The sequence below is a fragment of the Acanthaster planci genome, linkage group LG20, assembly GCF_054643075.1.
Source record: "Acanthaster planci isolate LZ-2023a linkage group LG20, COTS_SCS, whole genome shotgun sequence".
Classification (NCBI taxonomy): Eukaryota; Metazoa; Echinodermata; class Asteroidea; order Valvatida; family Acanthasteridae; genus Acanthaster; species Acanthaster planci.
The window spans coordinates 11,394,396-11,412,334 of NC_141796.1; the positions used below are offsets into that span (position 1 = coordinate 11,394,396).

Sequence of the window (17,939 nt, forward strand, 5' to 3'; positions counted from 1 at the left end):
GACTCGGCGGTGTTTCAAGTGTGACTGTTTATATGTGTACTGTTGGGATGATGGAAGAAAGTGGAAATTAGATATGCCCACTGCTTGTGAGTAAATTTTCAGTGGCACACGTGATGTTTAATTGCATACGTGCGAGTAGGGCAAAGACAGTTGTCTGAAATTGATACATTTAGTTTGTTTTGATGTCGGGGTTGATTCGACTAGCCCATATTTAAAAATTCCAACTTGTAACATTTCGCTGTCCATAAAATGTGAAGGACGCCCTCTCTGGAGGCATGCCGTGAAATGCATTGTCCGTAAGATGGTCACTGGTTTCCTGCTATCGAGGCAGGATGTTCCATTGTCTTATGCACATTTTCCCGTTAATTTACCATTGGACGAGGTCTACTGGTTACCAATCCATTCTACACTCAGCAGTAAAGGCCGCCACGAATTTTTTTGCTCTGAATGGTGAGTTTAAAAAACCTGTAAACTTCGTTTCTAGCCTAACTTTCACATCCTAGACTAATGAAATAAATAAAGGAGTATCTTGGTATACAGTGCTTGAGTATTGATTTTAACTCTCCCAATGGAAGTGATTGTTATTTGTGATTGCGTATGTGTGTCGTAACTTCCTTTTTGTGGCATTCAGGCGTTTTTTTGGCCTAGGCCTACACCACTGTACACTGACAACGTGTTCTTTTCTGTCACTTATTTTTCTTATTTTTCCGTGGATGACGCTAGCGGTTAAACTGTTTGGAGTCCTTCGTATTTCTTTGATACTTGTAATATTGTATGCCGATCCATGAGGCAATAAGCGTTTGCTGATTTAATTTGAAGCATTTTGAAGAATTGTTCTTGGTCAGTGGACAATGCCAATGCAAACAATTGGCAGATGGTGGGCAGTAGACTGAAGGTGCACATCACATCTGGAAGACTGTCCTTAAATAAGCCATTTTCGAGTTAAATCTGAATAAAATATTGTACACTGAGTTTTCTGACTGCATATAAACATAACGATTTGACTTCCCCAAACTGAAGACACTGTTGCTATACCTCGTGATTCGGGGCAAGCTTTTGCTTAGCGACCACCATCTCTGGAATGGACTGGTTCCTTTGTGCCCTTCTTATCCAATTAGAACAGTGTATTGTTGCGAAGCATCTCTTATGTAACTAAGCAAAAGCTTGCCTTGGATCATGGGGTATAGCAACAGTAGTTTTAGTAAGGAGAATTCAAGTTATGTTCACGTAAATTTAAAGAACTCAGTGTACCAGATTTGAGTCAGAGTTAACTCGCAAAAGGCTTATTCAGAGAAGACCCCTGAAAGATGTCTCTTTTAAAGGGGACTTTTTTGCCCAAGTGGGCTTAGATTTAAAAAAAAAATCCACATGCTATTTTCAATTTTGCACCATAGGCCTATTTCCAGTTCCATCTAGTTATTTACCGGCAGGCCCTCGGACCAAGTTGTTTTTATGAACTTTCTAGGGCCTACCATATTATTCAGTTTTACTGTACGTAAAGGATTAATATTCAGAAAAATTGTTTAGATGCGGTCTTTTACATGTACCTACCCTTCATGCTACTTATCGTCAACAAGCGTCAACACCCGCACATAGTGTCGACAAAGCGTCAACAACTTGAAAATACCCTCCACAGATTTAAAAGTGGTTTATTATATTTCAGAGACTCTAACACTTGCCACTGTATAAGAGAAACACCGAATTTGCTTCCAGATTCTGGTAGGAAAATGAAAATTTTTGTGATGTACATGTATGGGGGCTGCCAACTTTCTTTCCTCTGCCATCCATGCGAAAACAAGATGTCGGCAGGTGGGACTGCACAAACAGGCCAGACTTTGTCACTCAAATTTCAACTTTCAAGTGTCATTTCAGATAGATATAATACACTGAATTTGATATAAAGGATCCTAATTAACATTTTATATAAAAAAGTTGCATAAATATGCTTGAATAACTTGTTGATGCTAAATAGCCTGACCCCTGACCCCTCCTTGTAATATTGGAAGTAAATGGTTGAATTTTTTTCAACAGTACCCTTGTGTATTTTCTTCTGCTGAATCCAATTATGGCATTAAAACGATCCCCAGGGCAATGGTAGGATCACCAAGCCCACTTGAAGGAAAAAAAGTCCCTGTTTTGGGACATTCTGTCTTTTACGGGACTGATTTTGTCCCCAAATAAAGGGACTTCTCCGAGTTTAGGGAAGTCTACGAGTTGTGATGTGAAACCCTACCGGTGGAAATGGTGGAAAGTTTCATAATAGGCCCAAAGTATCCAGAAATAATTGAGATATGGGTTGCTCAACCTTTTGAACTTTCATCATGCCAAGGGGAAGCCATCTGTTCTTTTGCACAGGGAATAGGGGCGTACTTGATTTGTTGAATATTTAATGCAGGAAAATATGGCCAAATACTACTTTTTTAGTATAAGAGGTATATTTCTACGGCATAAAATAGTGGACATGATTTTTAAATGTTTAACGTAAAGGTGTAGTGTGGGCAGTAATTTAGGTTTTGCCCATTTCCCTCAAACACTATTCATTTAAACCTTATTTTCCTGTGTAGGTACGGATGTGGTCTGAATATTTTGTGTAGTTACAGCGGCTTGAATCAAGACAAAGTGGAAGGCCAGGGAGAAGTAGGTGGTGCTTCTCAAGCTTTCCCTCAGCGAAGGCAACAAGAGACGCCACGACAGTACCCCACGTAAGACTAGAAACTATTGACTGCTAAAGAGGGCAGTAGTTGAACTACTTACTGTCCTTACAGGTAGTCTTTGCCTAAGCCCTCTTTTTGTTGCATTCTGGGCATGTTTCTTTTGAAGGGATTTGACAGCTGAAATCCTAAGACAAAACAGAAAAGGCAGTGCTTCTTGAAGATGCCAATGACCAAAGCCATGAAATATACTGACTGGTCCTGGAAAGGGAATAGTTGAACGATTGACTGGTGTAACTTGGAAGAGTTTGTTAAGAGTACTAAAAATAGGACAATAGTAGATATTGCTAAGGTTCTTCTTTGAACAAACTCATTGACTGTTCTTCTTAGTTATGATCTAGATAAGCCCAGGAAATGCTGGCTTCTAGTGAGGGCAATAGTTGAACTATTCCCCTGGTTGAGTAAGTTGAGTGCTGAAGACTGCAGAAAATAGATGCTGCTGCTGAAGTTTTTGCCGTTTAATAGACACCAGAGTCACTATGACAACGTGTCCTATGTAGGTCTAGACATTATTGACTGAGGTGAATAAATGAGAAAAAAGGTAGTGCTTACATGTATGTAACAGGGAAAAATTGAACACTATGGGGAACTTGCAAAGAACAAAAACTCTAACTAAACCAGGACTCAGGACTCAGACACCAATATATTTGACTTTAAAAAAAAGATCAAAAATACAATTTATTAATGAAAAAATACTGGAAAAATGCAAAGAACTAAAAGGACTGAAGGATTTAAAAGACTTAAACCAAAAGAGCAAAAACCAAAACCCACACAGTATGTAAAATGGACCTAACGAGTTTACATTCAGACTTCAATCACTGACTACTAGCAGAATAGGACTCAAGCAGAAAACCACACTCCAGTTAGGAGGAACAATACATAGGTACATGTGAAGGTGACTGGTCTCTGCTGATCTGCTACACTGAGTGTGACCAGACCATGTGGCAACTCTATATGGGGGAAGCTAGGGCTTAAACAAATAAACAGGGGGGCACACTACTAGAAAAAAATCAAGAACTCTAAACTAAAGTTAAACATTTTTAAAGGGGAACTACTTCTATGTAAAAACGTGTATTTAATTACTTTATCATTTCTGGCTCAGCCACACTTATACATAAATGCCTTTGGTTGAATATAATGGGACTAACTGATGGAGTTCTTCCTGACAGCAAAAGTAACTACCATGAACCTGTGTTGAGCAACAAAGGCAGTGGACTTCAGAGTAGTAGTAGTGGACGAGCCCAACAGAGATGGGTTCCACCAAGCTCAACCAACAGACCTGAATATCACACCAACCAAGAAAGGCATAATCACATCTTTAGGCGTGTCAGAGGGTACGTGTCTGTCTCTCTCTCTCTATTTGATCTTACCCTACCGCATCCCAGAGTACCCAATCTGGCCCAACACCCATACCCCACTGCACCCTGGGCCTCATATCAGCACCTTTTGAGCATATTTCACTCACCATTTGCTCACCATGTACATGTACCAATTTACTCCACCTCCAAATCCCATCCCTGAAACCCATCACACCCTTCTAGCCCATGACAAACAACACAGGACCACAATTTCTAATAGATAAAGAGGCTCTAGAGTAGAATCATACTTTAAAGTCTGCCGTGGGGTTTGATCAACTTGGTCAAGATACACTGATCCTGTGCATAATTGGATCCATTCCAACCTGTTTTTGTTTCTCCATATCTGCAGGATTCTGAACAAGCTCACCCCTGAAAAGTTTGACAAGTTGGTTCTTGAGCTCCTCAATGTAGGAATCGACTCAAAAGTTGTACTCAAAGGCATCATTCTCTTGGTAAGCGAAACTAATCCCTTAGCACATTGATGCTAAAAAGGGGGAAAATTGGATGGAAAGTGTGACAAGTCGCACAAACTGCAGGTTGCAAAAAGACACTTTGCACTATTCATGAAATAATTTGCATGTAAAATGTCATTATGTAGTACATCACCTCTCAGGGTCGCTAAATTTAAGAATCAAATCTCTGAAGATGTGATCCCTCAACCAAACACTCGTCTTTCTTCCGTAGTGGCCTAAAATATTTTATGCACTGGTGAATACAATGTGCTATTTTTCGTTTTCACCTGTTTCATTTGCAGGTATTTGACAAAGCTTTAGAAGAACCCAAGTACAGTGCCGTGTATGCTCAGCTATGTAAGCGATTGGATGAAGACGCACCTACCTTTGAGCCTCCGGGCTCAACCAGTAGAGTGAGTCGTTCTTTTACCTCTTGACACCCCCCTCTGCACCACTGTTTGTGAATGACTTGAAGGTTGAATGTGCAAACCTTTTGATTCAAACAATAAGGTATACCGTCCCCAATGTCCCACTTGGCCCCACTATAGCCCTGTCTTCCAGTCCTACGTCCCCAGGCCTGTCGCTCTTTTTATAGCATCTATTTTACGTACTTTATCCACTTCAAGTTGAAGCACCCCTCATCGGTTAAAGAGCCATGTGTTGTCGTGAGTGCTTATTTAACGAGTTTATTTCCTAGTTGTTTGTGAACCAGGATGTGCACTTCCTGCCAAAGGAGCATGGGCTGCTGGGAAATTTGCGCCCTCTCTTGGTCCAGCTCAGGGCTCATAGAATGTGTCAAATACTGTCTGTGGACTGTCTAACACTTTGCTTCAGATGGTTTACTTCCAATCTCTGAAGCCAGTTTGGTTATTCTCTGTCCAATCTCCCCTAAGTTTATTCTTTTTTCCCCCCATTTCTTGCCACAGACTTTCCGGCGCCTGCTCATCAATAAATGTCAGGATGAGTTTGAGAACCGATCGCAAGCTTTTGCAGGTAACCTCTGTCTCTGTCTTGTTATTCCTTCTTATTCTTCATTATATCTGGTAATGACATCAAGGATTCTTCAAACTTGCTCTAGGCACATAAGCTTGTTAGCCTGAAGAAACCTGTAGGGAGGAGACAATGAGAAGCAGGACAGTTTTAGAGGTAGGAGAAAATCCCCAGAGGAATATTTTGGGTAAAACCCACAGAATCAGGTAGGAACTGAAAACCCAATCCCCATGTGGACCAAGCAGGGATTCGAACCCAGACCACAGAGGTGGAAGGCAAGAAAAGAACCACTTCACCAACCTGTCTCTTGGGTAGTTGGACAGTAGTCACTCCTGGGTCTGCCCCAAAAAAAACAAACATGGCTGTCATCAAGTGACACATTCTGTGCAGATTGCCAAAGAGAGATATCTAGCCTTGATGTGAAGTAACTAGGTTAGCTGCACAGTCCTTTGTCCAAACACAGACAAGATCCATGAGAAAGATCCTACCACGTTCAATCACTTCCCAAGTTTAAATCTTCGGCCTCATTTAAACCATTGTATCTGACTTTTTCTTTCTCTTCTCAGCCTTCGAAAACAAAAATGGCAATCTCACACCGGACGAGGAGGAGCAACGTCACATCACCAAGCAGAAGATGCTGGGTAACATCCAGTTTATTGGTAAGCCTCTTGAGATTCTATGCCTGCCCTGATCTTCAATGTTTTGGTAACAACAGGCGAAGCTGAAGCCTCGGAAGCCTATTGGTAATGTGGGCTGTGTAGAAGTTTTTGGGGGGCCCTCTTGGAAATCTTGTGGTCGGACATCACTGAACTTCATTACATTTCCTGCACGGCATTCAATTGCACAAAGGGGCTTTTTCGCCATATGACAGTAGTGCATTACTCAGGTCAACAGGACGTCACGCTGAGAAGACTCAAGAATTAGGCAAGACTATAGTACAAGCAGTGTTGTCATGACACGACAGCTGACATAATTCGATAATACTCAGGTTCGTTGATCTTTATATATTCACTAGCTCAAGTCTCAAATCTACTCCCACCACATCTCATATCCAGTTGGTAAATGACTTTATCATACATGCACACACACCACTGGCGACTGCTTCCATTGAATGAACACTCAAGTTGCATGTTAGCTTCCGGTTTCATGGTTTCATATTGCTCTTGGTGTGGTGTGGTTTAAACCGATGTGACATCACATTTAGGAACCAGATATCACCACCCACCAAGAGAAATCACCATTCAATTAATTCTGTGGAAACTGTTGCATTGTTTCAACAGGTGAACTCGGCAAACTGGAAATGCTACATGAGTCCATACTGCATAAGTGCATTAAACAGGTAGATTAACCTTTGACCTTCTTGAAGCTGACCTGAGTGGCTTTTTCTGGAAAACTTTTGTTTCTGTTGACTAATCTTTCCACTAGAATTAGAGGCCATTACTGTGCAGCCATCCTGTTTGACGTGGAGTTACATTTCTCTCTGACCAATGGGGTGGTCAAGTTAAAACCAGTTCATGAGTGTAATGGCCTCAGGAGAATGGCACCTCCTTGGATTTGACTGTACTCTGATGTGTCGCCATCTTTCCAATGAACAGATATGAAATAAGTGGACACACTGAGTTGGATAAAAACCCTCTGATAATTTCCAAAAAGTATGACTTACAAATCAATAATTTGAGGTGTTCTGTGTAATTTTTTAATTTAACCTTTGACCTCTGACCTGGCTTTCCTTAGCTGCTGTACAAACGAAGCAGTGAGACATTTCGAGAGAAGGCGGAGGACTTGGAGTGTTTGTGTAAGATAATGAATACAGTGGGCCGGAGACTAGACCATGACAAAGCGAGGGTGAGTTCAGGGACTGACTCTGAGACTAGGCTGTTAGATGGAAAATAGATAACAACAAACTCAGAGTGATAGTTGTTAGTCACCACGGGGAAATATTGACACGTAACCTGTACACAAAATACAGTCTGGGTACCAGGCAAAATTGACCTGCGGTTCATAAATGGTAGTCGCTCGAACTTAAATATTGACATCTATACAGTGAGTCAGAGACTGACCTACTGGGTCTGGAACCAGACTGTAGTGGTCACTGTTTTTAATGTTTTTTTACACAGTCTTGGATGGATCAGTATTTTGAGCGCATGACCCGTTTCTCAGAAGCTCCCGAGTTGCCAGCGAGAATTCGCTTCATGCTACAGGATTGTCTGGAGCTGAGACGCAACAACGTGAGTAGACCATCTTCTTAGGACAGACTGATGTCCAGATTATCAAGTGTCATTCTAAATGTGAACATTTATTTTCAGTTCTTGAGATGTACAGTATGTCTGAGATGGTGGTTTCTTATTGTCTGTTCACTCGCAGTGGGTGCTTCGACATTGCGCCGTTGTGCAAGGTCCAAGGACAATACGTCAAATCCACCAAGACGCTTTCAAGGTAACAAATCATCTTTAACCACACATTACCAACGAAGCACATAGGAAGAAATGTCAGTGGTTATGTACACATTGATGTATTTTACTGTGCTCACTGTTATCCTATTCACGTCTTCGTTTTTACTTGTAATCTCTTCAAGATGAACATCTTTTCATAATTCATAACAAGTAAATTCAAAATGTTTAAAGAAGCACTAGATGAAATTGGGTGATTGTTTCCATTTTGATGTCAGGACTCCGGTATGTCGATGGACATGGGGCGTTCCCATGGTGAATTCTTCGGCCCACTGAACGGTGATCGAGGTTTGCATGGTGGTTGGGAATCACGAGGAGCCATGAGCGATATCTTCCTCCAAGATACAATGTGTAAGTGTCTTCATCTCGTTCTATCTCTCTAAATGCTTCTGAGGTAATAGAGTATCCCTTAATGCCTCGAGTCGCTGCAGTGATGACTCCTGAATTCACCTGCACCTTCTGATATACAGTCCTAACCATCGTTAGAGAGATAAAATCAACATTAAAGATGCACTCTAGTCGGGGTGGTTTGTTTCCTAATGCTTTCATAGGCACTGACCTCATTAGGTCACTTCAGTCAACCTTGACTCCATGGGCTGTGTGTGTGCCTTCAGGGCTTGGTGCCGGGAACCAACATGGCACGGAAAGATCGTACCCATGAGAACGAGGTTGCACTTTAGTACACTCAGTTCCTGGATCGTGCTATTTGATGTAACGTCTTTAATGCCTTACTAATAAAAGGCCACCTTGTGGGATTCTGTTACATTGGTGATCATACGGTTATAATTTATCATACCTTGACCCTGCTTCCATAACCAAATCTTGCATCTCCACATTCAAAAACTCTGTCCGTTTGTCGATTCATAACAGTCTCACCCCTTCAACGTCTGGAGTGGTAGATGAGAAAACTTCATCTAATTATTGACACTGATGTGCAAGCTAAATATGGGGCTGTTTGGTAACAAACACTGAGGGCGAACCATGTTGGAAATGGTTCCTAGTGTAGTGTCCTATACATGCATTGAGGAATTTCACATCTGATTTTCTGCCATTTTTATTTGTTTTCTAGCTGGTAAGGTTGGCACTGGTCCAGGCACCATTGAGATGGATTCTTATGCTCATTTTATGATGCAACAACAACAGCAGCAGATGAGGAACCCACAACGCAACATGGATAGACAAAACCAAGGTGGCAAATCCCTCTTTGAAATAAAGTTCCTGTTACAAACACAGGCAAAAGTTTGTTAAAAACTCCTGTTTCCTGATGAGGAATCCTAACATTATTGTAAAGCCTCTCTTGAAATGGAAAAAACAAAATGTCTATGGTTTATAAACCATTATCAGCCATTTTAACCTCTGACCTTTGACCTTTATCATTTGACCCAGGCAACTACCAGGGTAACTACAACAATCCGCCACCACGCCTTCAGCAGCATATGAATCAACAGGGTATGGGAATGGGTAAGGACGGAGGAGGGGGTGGATACATGGGTCAAAGGTCAAACCTGTCAGGGCAACGAGACAACAAACCACCACGTATGAGCAAGATGACCTCCGACCAGGTGAGATTGACAGAAGTCGTAGTCCTCTGTCAGGATTTCTCGTTAGTAAATACTTCAGATGCAGGTGCAGTTATCGCCTTTAACATGTGATCAGATCTGTCATTATCTTGTCAGAGACCTTTAAGATCTTGGGATTAATTTTCCTCATTTTGTCTGTCAGGCAAGTTGGTAGTTGCCTTATATGTCTTGTCAGGCAAGCCTGTAGGATTTTGCAGGACTGAGGTTGCATCTTTACATAAAGCCTCAGGGAGTAATGGTCAATTGTGATTATAATGCAGAATTAATCCAGCCAGATAATGTTGATAAATGAACCTTTCCTGTGGTTTTTCCGTTTAGACATTCTGTGACTTCAAATTATCTTGTGGTTTTTCTCCTTGTTCTTCACCCAGCTCAACCTTCGTCCCAACTCCAGCAACATTTCTCTCAAGCCCCAGGGTCCTAGCATGTTACCTCCTAGTACCAAAAAGACATCATCTCAGCCTCCTAGCCTTGTCCCTTCCAAACCCAACAACCCAACTCCATCATCTCAACAACCTCCGGTTGGTAACCTGCAGTCTGGTTTCCCTCCATTGAGCGTCAAGCAGAGTACCAGTTCAGAACGTGGCAAGCAAGCAAAGAAACAAACACCCAGCAAGGAGGACTTGCTCAAGTCTATGGTAGGTTCTAGAAATTTTACATTCAGCCACATGATTTGGTACAGAAAATTAAGAAAATGTTAAGAAAAGATTTGCTTAACCACTTCCTGCCGGGTGGATTTCTCTTGAGCGGGATGTGATGGCGGGACCTTTTCAGGATTTTCCTTTTTCAAAATATTCTTCAAAAATTCATATTTTCATTTACTGAACGTTTACACCCACATGAACAACTGTCTGGTGGCTACTCTAATCTGTCAGGCAACCTTCATTCACGCCTGAGTATTCAACCCAGGCCTGCAGCCCTGTAAAAGAGAGCCCAGAATTGTGTGGTGTTGCATAATTTCCTTTGTTCCGGTGAATGCCAGTAGCGTCTTTTCATACGCAGCTGGAGTAGCAAGCAGCCGCGCTGTGTGTCTCTCATCAATCCCAAATCGGGCACCCCAGCTCTGTGTATAAACACACGGTGACCGAAATCGGGCTTCCTGACAGGAAGTGGTTAAGTCAGTAGTGGGTTGCTGGGAATTCTAATTCATTTACTTCAAGATTTTTTTCTAGGCATAAGTGGATGTAGAGTTGCTTGTATTAGCCGTCCATCATTTGTCTTACCACCGATTCATTCTCAAGCACTACATCTTGTCAGAATTCTACAAATTTGATCACTTTATTGATCTCAGTTTTGCTCAGCTGTTCCCGTAACTAAAACCTTGCTGAACCCAGTGGTATCTAACACCAGGCTCTTTCTGTTGGATTTTTTTGATCTGGGTAGTGAAGGAATGGATTTTTCTTCTAGCGGTTGGATTCTGGCTCAGCAGGCTTCATACTTTCTGTTGTTGTTTTCTGTTTGATTCAGCAGGGTGCCTGTAGAAAACATGAAAGGGGTCAGATTTAAATCCCAGTCAACTTCATTTCTCTAGTCAAGCTTTTCTGACTGACCTTATCTCCCCATTTCCTTCTTTTTGATGACAGGAGACCTTGATGAAGTCTTACTTGACTTCCGATGACCTGACAGCAGCAGTTGACGGTTGGAAGGATTTGCGTGTAGCTGGAGAGTATGTCGCTGCCTTGCTGTGTAGCATCATGACGGAGGCGCTTACTAAGGGGGACACGGAAAGGGAAAGCGTCAGTAAATTCATCACAGCACTCAAACAGAATGATGCCGTCACATCAGCACAGTTCATAGATGTAAGAAAAAATGCTTGTCGCTCCATAGTCAGGTAACATCAGATTTTCTAACGGGAAGAAGCTGCTGGGGATGAAGTTTTTGCCAGTAAATTCTTCAACCTTGCAGTTGCACTTTGACCCAACCAAGCACGACACGCTAATACATCAACCGTGGAAACGAAACAAGAATTCTTAAACGAGTGTACACATCCTCCATGGAACAAATAAGGAAAAATATGTGAGTTTACACGTCATCCAGCGTGAAGTGGTTAATAGCATGGATCCAGCATTTCCAAATAAACTCCACGAGTCTGTTTTGTCAGGAGTTCTGAGCTCATACTGAAAAAGTCTCAGATGGCTAGTTACACAACATTGTTATTGAGGTCAGAGGTCAACTATTTCTAGAGTGACTCCTCTTAGGATGCATCCAAGGTTGTTTTTAGAGCTAGGCCTAAGTCTTCACTCTACTGGATATATGCACAGAGACAGTAGACAGAGCCATAGCCCTGGAAGCTCATTTAGACACGTCTTTATTTCCCCTGTGGCTGGCTGTGCAGTGTGTACCATCATTGAGTTTAGAGTGCCAATATTTACTCCCCTAATATCCACTATCTTGCCAGGGGTTCACATCCCTCTTGGAGCGTTCCACTGACCTAGAAGCAGAGGTAGCCCTCATCAAGTCTCACATGGCCAGTTTGGCTGCTCGTGCTATCGTTGATGACGTGGCTCATCTCGCTGACATCGCCAAACCCTTGGAGTCTGGTGCCTACTATCCTCTCTTTCTTCTGTGTCTTCAGAAACTTCACAAGATGAAGGACAAGGAATGGCTTGTCAATCTCTTCAGTGAGTTCTTGTTTGTTTTTACTGTTTTATTTTAAACCCAGTCAGACATGACCAGACTTCTTCTGCCCTCAACTTGTTTATTTTCAAGCTATTCTCATTGTCGTCCTCTTTCCCAGGTGCAAGCAAGGTGAACATGATGCTGATGTTACCTGAGATTGACCAGAGGAAGGAGCGCATGATGGATATTCTTGATGATAAGGTTGGTGTCCATCAAACCCATGACTGCTAATCCCCCAGTGCAAGCTGACAGAGGGCACTATTTACTCTCAGCTCAGATCACTGAGCCGTTGCCCTGGTTCATAATTCGTGACGTCAGTGCAAGAAGTTCGTATCTCGTTTACAAAACAAATGCGAGTTAGGATTGTTGCACCTGTAACGAGGGTCTATGCATGTGTACAACTTGGGAACCATGAGGAATGCATAGCTTACTCAGCTATGTGCTTAGTGCGTATTTAATAGAAGGCGCTATTCACACACCTTGCTGAATGAAAACTGCATGCCTTTTTATCGAATAAGATGTTGGATCTTGTGTTCTGACAGGGCCTGAGTTTCTTGTTCCCACTGCTGAGGGTTCAGGCAGACATCTGGAAGCAGATAACGACAGAGCCCAACCCTTCCGCACTTTACAAATGGATCCGAGATAACATACCGACCAAAATACATGCGGACAAGGGTTTCATCAACGCTCTGGCAACAAGGTAAGAAATTTAGGGGTATATGTGATCATCTAACTAGGGATTGAGAAAAAACATACCAGCCAGTGGTTTTTATAGACAAAGGCTTTATCAATGCTGTAAATAAATCAAAGGCCCATTTGTTTCCCGAACAAGAGTTTTCAGCTCTGTACGATCCACATTTAAGTTAGTTGATGTTATTCGGCTTAGTTGATTTCAAGGAAATTTTGTCTTAGAGTAAACGGTCAAATTCTTGCTTAACCCTAACAGTCCTCAATCCTCCAACAGGTGAAGGATTGAGGACTGTTGAATGTACTCTACGGCTTCTGGTCATTACACAATACTTGTTCTTCACTTCTTTCCTCAATTTTTTTTCTCTTGACTGCTGTACACAGCATCATCAAGTTTGTAACTTCCCAGACCACTCTGGCTGAAGGTATTGATTCCAGCGTTGCCCCAGACAAGCCCCTGCAAGACAAGGAACGAGCCCTGCTGGAAAAATTCAAAGCTGTTCTACAGAAGTTCGTCCACGAGAGCGTTGCCTTGCAGCTCAGTGCATTGTATGCATTGCAGGTGCATTGTAATAATAGCGGGTTCCCCAAAGGTGAGCTAGGAATTACCACCAGCAGAAAAGGGATCAGTTTGCTTACAGTAACAGACAAGGAACCAGTCATAATTCAGGATGTTCTCTATTTTCCCTTTCCATGTGTCACCAAGTTAACGAAAGTTTTACACCTGCAAATCCTACGATATTGATGTTTTTTCAGATAGGCATTTCATATACAGACAACTCTTATTATTGCAAAGTTACAGGGCTAGAAAAATAAGTTGATTATAACCAGGACTTTATAAAAGGACTGTCAATGCAGAGAATGAAAAAAGAAATAAAGAAATTGGAATTCACAGAATTTGCTCATTAAATTATTCTGTTTAACACTGTTCTTTATATTGAGAGTGGACTGTTAGTCTACTGTCATTTGTAAGTTCTAATGAATACTTGACATTGTCCTGAATCGTTGGTGATAGCAGTTGTGTTGTCCTTATAGGCATGTTGCTGCGTTTCTTCGTCAACTTCTACAACATGGAGGTCATTGAAGAAGAAGCTTTCTTGAAATGGAAGGAAGACATCTCGGATGAACATCCAGGAAAGGGCAAGGCTCTATTCCAGGTGAGGCTTCGTAAAGGTTGTAGGTCATAGAGGTCAAAGTATGAAAGTTTGTATGCTTGAGTAGGAAGGGTTGTGCTCTGTGGTTTTAGGTGATGATGAAATGAGAGACAATGATTGGTCTCAGTAGGGTCACATAAATATTTATCACTGGTTCCCTGTTACCTTGCCATAGGTTAACCAGTGGCTGACCTGGCTGGCAACCGCTGAAGAGGAAGAGGACTCTGAAGACGAGGACCCAGACCAATAAAGTATTGTAGGCTGTCATTTGGATTTGTGCAGGGTGTAGTCTGTTACCCTGATTGTAAGGGTGGCTTAGAGTTGCTCTAGTGTGAGAATTCGCTCAACAGTCCAAGGTACTCGGCTGATAATTGATAATTTTTTTTGGGGGGGGTGACCTTAGCAGGAGACAAAGAGATGAAATAACTAGCTTTAGGAGGAGGTTCCCTGGAACGCATTCCCAACCATGTGATTTTGATTGTTAATAGAATTGTTAACAGGTGAATTTATCCACTATAACTAATATGATATTTTAAAACATGTTAAAGCCAAAATGTAAGGTTCTGGGATCACTTATCCAACTTGCATGCCCGCAGTATCTTTGTGGAAAGTTTTGTGGCCAGTAGGAATTTCTTCAGCAACTTCACTGTTATTTCGAAAAATGAGTTGCATTAACATCTGTTATTGCTTCCTAACAGCTGCAAAATTTAGGAATGGTATGTTTCATTCAGGGACTGACAGTAGCTAATTCAAGGGATTTACCAGTGTTGAGTGATGCTGTCTGCACCAAGAAAACCAGCATTTTTGTCTCATTTCAGTCCCAGAATGCCTTGTTCTCTGTTTTGTGTGATGGGTAGTATTTTTGAAACATGGCTACAGCAAATCTGCTTGTTGCTCCAGAAAACAGTCTGCCGGTCTACAGTTAAAGGCCTGCCATTTTATTACAGTCATGAGGATTGCTTATGGACACTGAAGAATATGAAGTTCTCCCTCATTAATGCCATTTCGTGGGCTGTTTCTTCACTTCCATTTTGTAAGAAGAGTTAAATCTGGCTGTGCCAAATATTGAAATTTACCCCATGAAGATAAGAAATAATCTCGATGTAGAGTTTAGATTAGTTCCCTAAACAGGAAAGTGCAAGAACTGGAGTGAACATTGATATTGTCTGGTGCTATTGTCGTGTGTCGAAAACAGTTTGTAATATTTAACCTGCCAGGTTTTCTTTTCGTTTCTGGCATTCCAAGTTGCTAATTAGGAACACCTGCTGTTGGATATGCTTATGCTTGTGGCTAGTATTACTAAATGCTTGATAAGGTAATTGGCTATTAAACAAATACGATTTCTTCCTATCTATACAATCTGCCCGGTTCCCTTGTCAAGCAATTTTTTTTTTCTATCTGCGTGATGTTTGGGGAAAGTGTTTGTTTTGATGGTCAAAGATGGTATGACATGGAATGCCTCTCCCAACTCAGAGAAAGTTTGGGTGTTTTGCTGTTAACTATACTTGGACCAGAGGGTAAATCCTTTTTACTTATGCATTCATGCTCAGTCCAGTCACACTCAAATCACCCTTGTCAAACTGTCTTGTGAAGTCTTACCATCATTCACCTGTTGCCATTGATTGTAACTCTCTTGGTGTTCATGGTCTGTAGTACCTCATGTGATTATTTTATTGTGAATGGTTCCCCCGTGTTTACATGCAATGGCTGTTGAAAAACCAATAGTGCAACCATGCCCCAAGGTCTTGTTCCTAATGGGCTATCAGCCCCGAGCTGAAGTGCACCGTCAAGTGGCGAAAGAAAGACAGGTGGTTACAAGCAGGTTTTACATGCGTTCTGTGTGTACGCAAAGACCATACATGCCGGAATACATTAGTTACGTGTACTCAGCGTGCTCCGCGTCAAATGTGCCTATACTTGTGTGCCTCATGGTGCGCCAGTGCGCTGAGTACCAACAAAAACATGCCCTTTTTTGTTCCGCTTGGAGCAGATTAGATGGAACTGTCCACCATTTGGGCAATTGTGGTCCAACTATGGTCAACTGTGGTCATCCTTCAAACTTTCCCTCAGTTCACATTGCCTGGTAATCCTCCTGGATCCATCAAAGTACACCTGGCTGTGGGGCATTGGTAGAATAGGGGTTCCCAATAGTGTGCCTCCAAGAGTTTGCCATGCGTTGGCCAGTCACAGCATGCGAAATTTGTTGACCCTTTCCAAATGCACATTGGGTGGACAGATTTTGCCAACGTGATTGGCCAATGTGTTGCCAACTCTTGGCAGCACTGTTGTATAGACCAAATAAGGTGGTGTGAGGGGATGGAAAAATAAAGTTTGGGTTAAAAATCTCATATTTATTCTCAAAATGTTGCCTTTAATTTCTGAATCCCAACTTCCTGATGTACAGTTAGATAGCAAAATTTTGAATCAGTGTGAAACTAATTTGTATTAAACTCAAAAAGTAAGACAGTAAAATGACATATCACTAAGTGTAGATTTTCAAAGTGTAGACAAAACTTGCAATATTGGAGCAGTTAATACTGTCTAATGTAGGTTTCATTCCCAATCATTCCTAAATGTAATGAAGCATGCTTCCAATGTTTGCTTCCTTTTCTTTTCGGTTTTTAGAAGTCACAAGTTGAATTTAGCTGTCTCAATACTTAATCAGCATTTATGGAAAACTGTATCAAGTATGTTTTGTACATCTGCTGAACTAATGCTTTCTACGTAAGTCAGTGTGACTTTCAATTTGGAACTTTGCACAGAAAAATGTTCAGAATTTCACATTGATGTTTGTGTAGATTATGTCTGGTTTTATTTATCGACTATAAGCGAGCAGTAAGCCAAAACCAAACTGTAGTCTGCAACTAATACACGGTTGGGTAGTGACATGTGTAAAAGTAATGCCTGCTTTTATATAGTACTTTTAAGTCCTGATCAGTATGTATTACATTTCATGTTACCCCTGATAGGTCAGCTTATAGTCGACCATAGATACATGTACAAGGATGTGTTTCTATGTTGCTGCAAAAGTACATTGACGTTGTGTTCAGTGATGTCAAATTAACGAAGTGTGTTTTTACACATTTCCCTGTACATGTTGCATGTTGGGGAAACCGATTGCAATTTATCAAATCATGACTTTGATTCATCCTTCTGGTACAGTCTGATCTTGGGTGTCCATTTGCTGCTGCAGAAGTGTCAGGTGTTAAAGAAAGTCTGTGGCAGATTTCTGTGGAGCCACAGCTGAAGTCGTTGCTTGGTAATTGGCTCTGATAGGGTACAGTGCCTCGCCTTTGGTGCCTAGGAAATAAAACTTGGATTCTTGAAGACTGTGTCACAAGACTACAAACTAGATACCCTATCATGCCTATTGAACGTACAGAGGACAGAGAAACAATGCACTAGAATCCAATTGTGTATCTGAGGCTCTTCTGAAAGAAAAATTCTCCAAATATTTAAAACCCAGCGATGCACTTGAAGTATTATTGTAGTTGTATAGAGGTAGATTGTAGTTTAAATGTCTCTTTATATAGTCACGTGAGAATATTTGTGCTATGTGTAGACTTAAAAGGTACATTTCTCATTCCTTTTTTTGTCTAAGTACACTCAGAATATAGACTCTCAAGTCAAAATTGTGGAAATAAAATTCATTGTGTTTGAGTCGCATTACAAACCACTGTGGGTTTTTGTAACAGCTTTGATTTCTATGGAAAGCATTGTCACAGTCTTGAATAAAAGTCCAGTCCTAGTGGGTCTAATCCTTTAAAGGTGAACATATTTTGAAATGCAAAGAGTATCACTTGCCAATTTACTTGAACTTGGAGGTTCCTCTGTATTGTCTGTTGAACCACAAACTACTTGTGATTATAATGCAAATTTATCTACCTGAGTATGTTAAGCTTAAACTTGTGTATATTTATTGTATTCCCTTCTGAGTC

General features: G+C 41.4%; 1 protein-coding gene across 1 annotated transcript; it reads left to right on the forward strand.

The window, feature by feature from the left end:
• Window positions 1-135: 135 nt before the first annotated feature.
• On the forward strand, window positions 136-17,674 carry LOC110987719 (eukaryotic translation initiation factor 4 gamma 2-like). The gene is made up of 22 exons (XM_087130886.1): window positions 136-450; window positions 2,565-2,702; window positions 3,881-4,045; window positions 4,419-4,521; window positions 4,824-4,934; window positions 5,448-5,514; window positions 6,078-6,170; window positions 6,792-6,850; window positions 7,246-7,356; window positions 7,629-7,739; window positions 7,876-7,947; window positions 8,180-8,312; window positions 9,031-9,150; window positions 9,348-9,523; window positions 9,913-10,179; window positions 11,125-11,340; window positions 11,940-12,162; window positions 12,279-12,361; window positions 12,703-12,860; window positions 13,232-13,440; window positions 13,883-14,004; window positions 14,177-17,674. Exons 1-22 carry the CDS (start codon window positions 302-304, stop codon window positions 14,249-14,251), a joined length of 2,961 nt encoding a protein of 986 aa, XP_086987012.1. The 5' UTR covers window positions 136-301; the 3' UTR covers window positions 14,252-17,674.
• The last annotated feature ends 265 nt before the right edge of the window (window positions 17,675-17,939 follow it).

Bases quoted from the DNA above. Each gene is read 5' to 3' on its own strand.
- LOC110987719 (XM_087130886.1), top strand. From the start codon at position 302: ATGGTCACTGGTTTCCTGCTATCGAGGCAGGATGTTCCATTGTCTTAT. The intron at 4,522-4,823 runs GTAAGCGAAACT...TTTCATTTGCAG, and splicing joins TCAAAGGCATCATTCTCTTG to GTATTTGACAAAGCTTTAGA. The intron at 12,163-12,278 runs GTGAGTTCTTGT...CCTCTTTCCCAG, and splicing joins ATGGCTTGTCAATCTCTTCA to GTGCAAGCAAGGTGAACATG.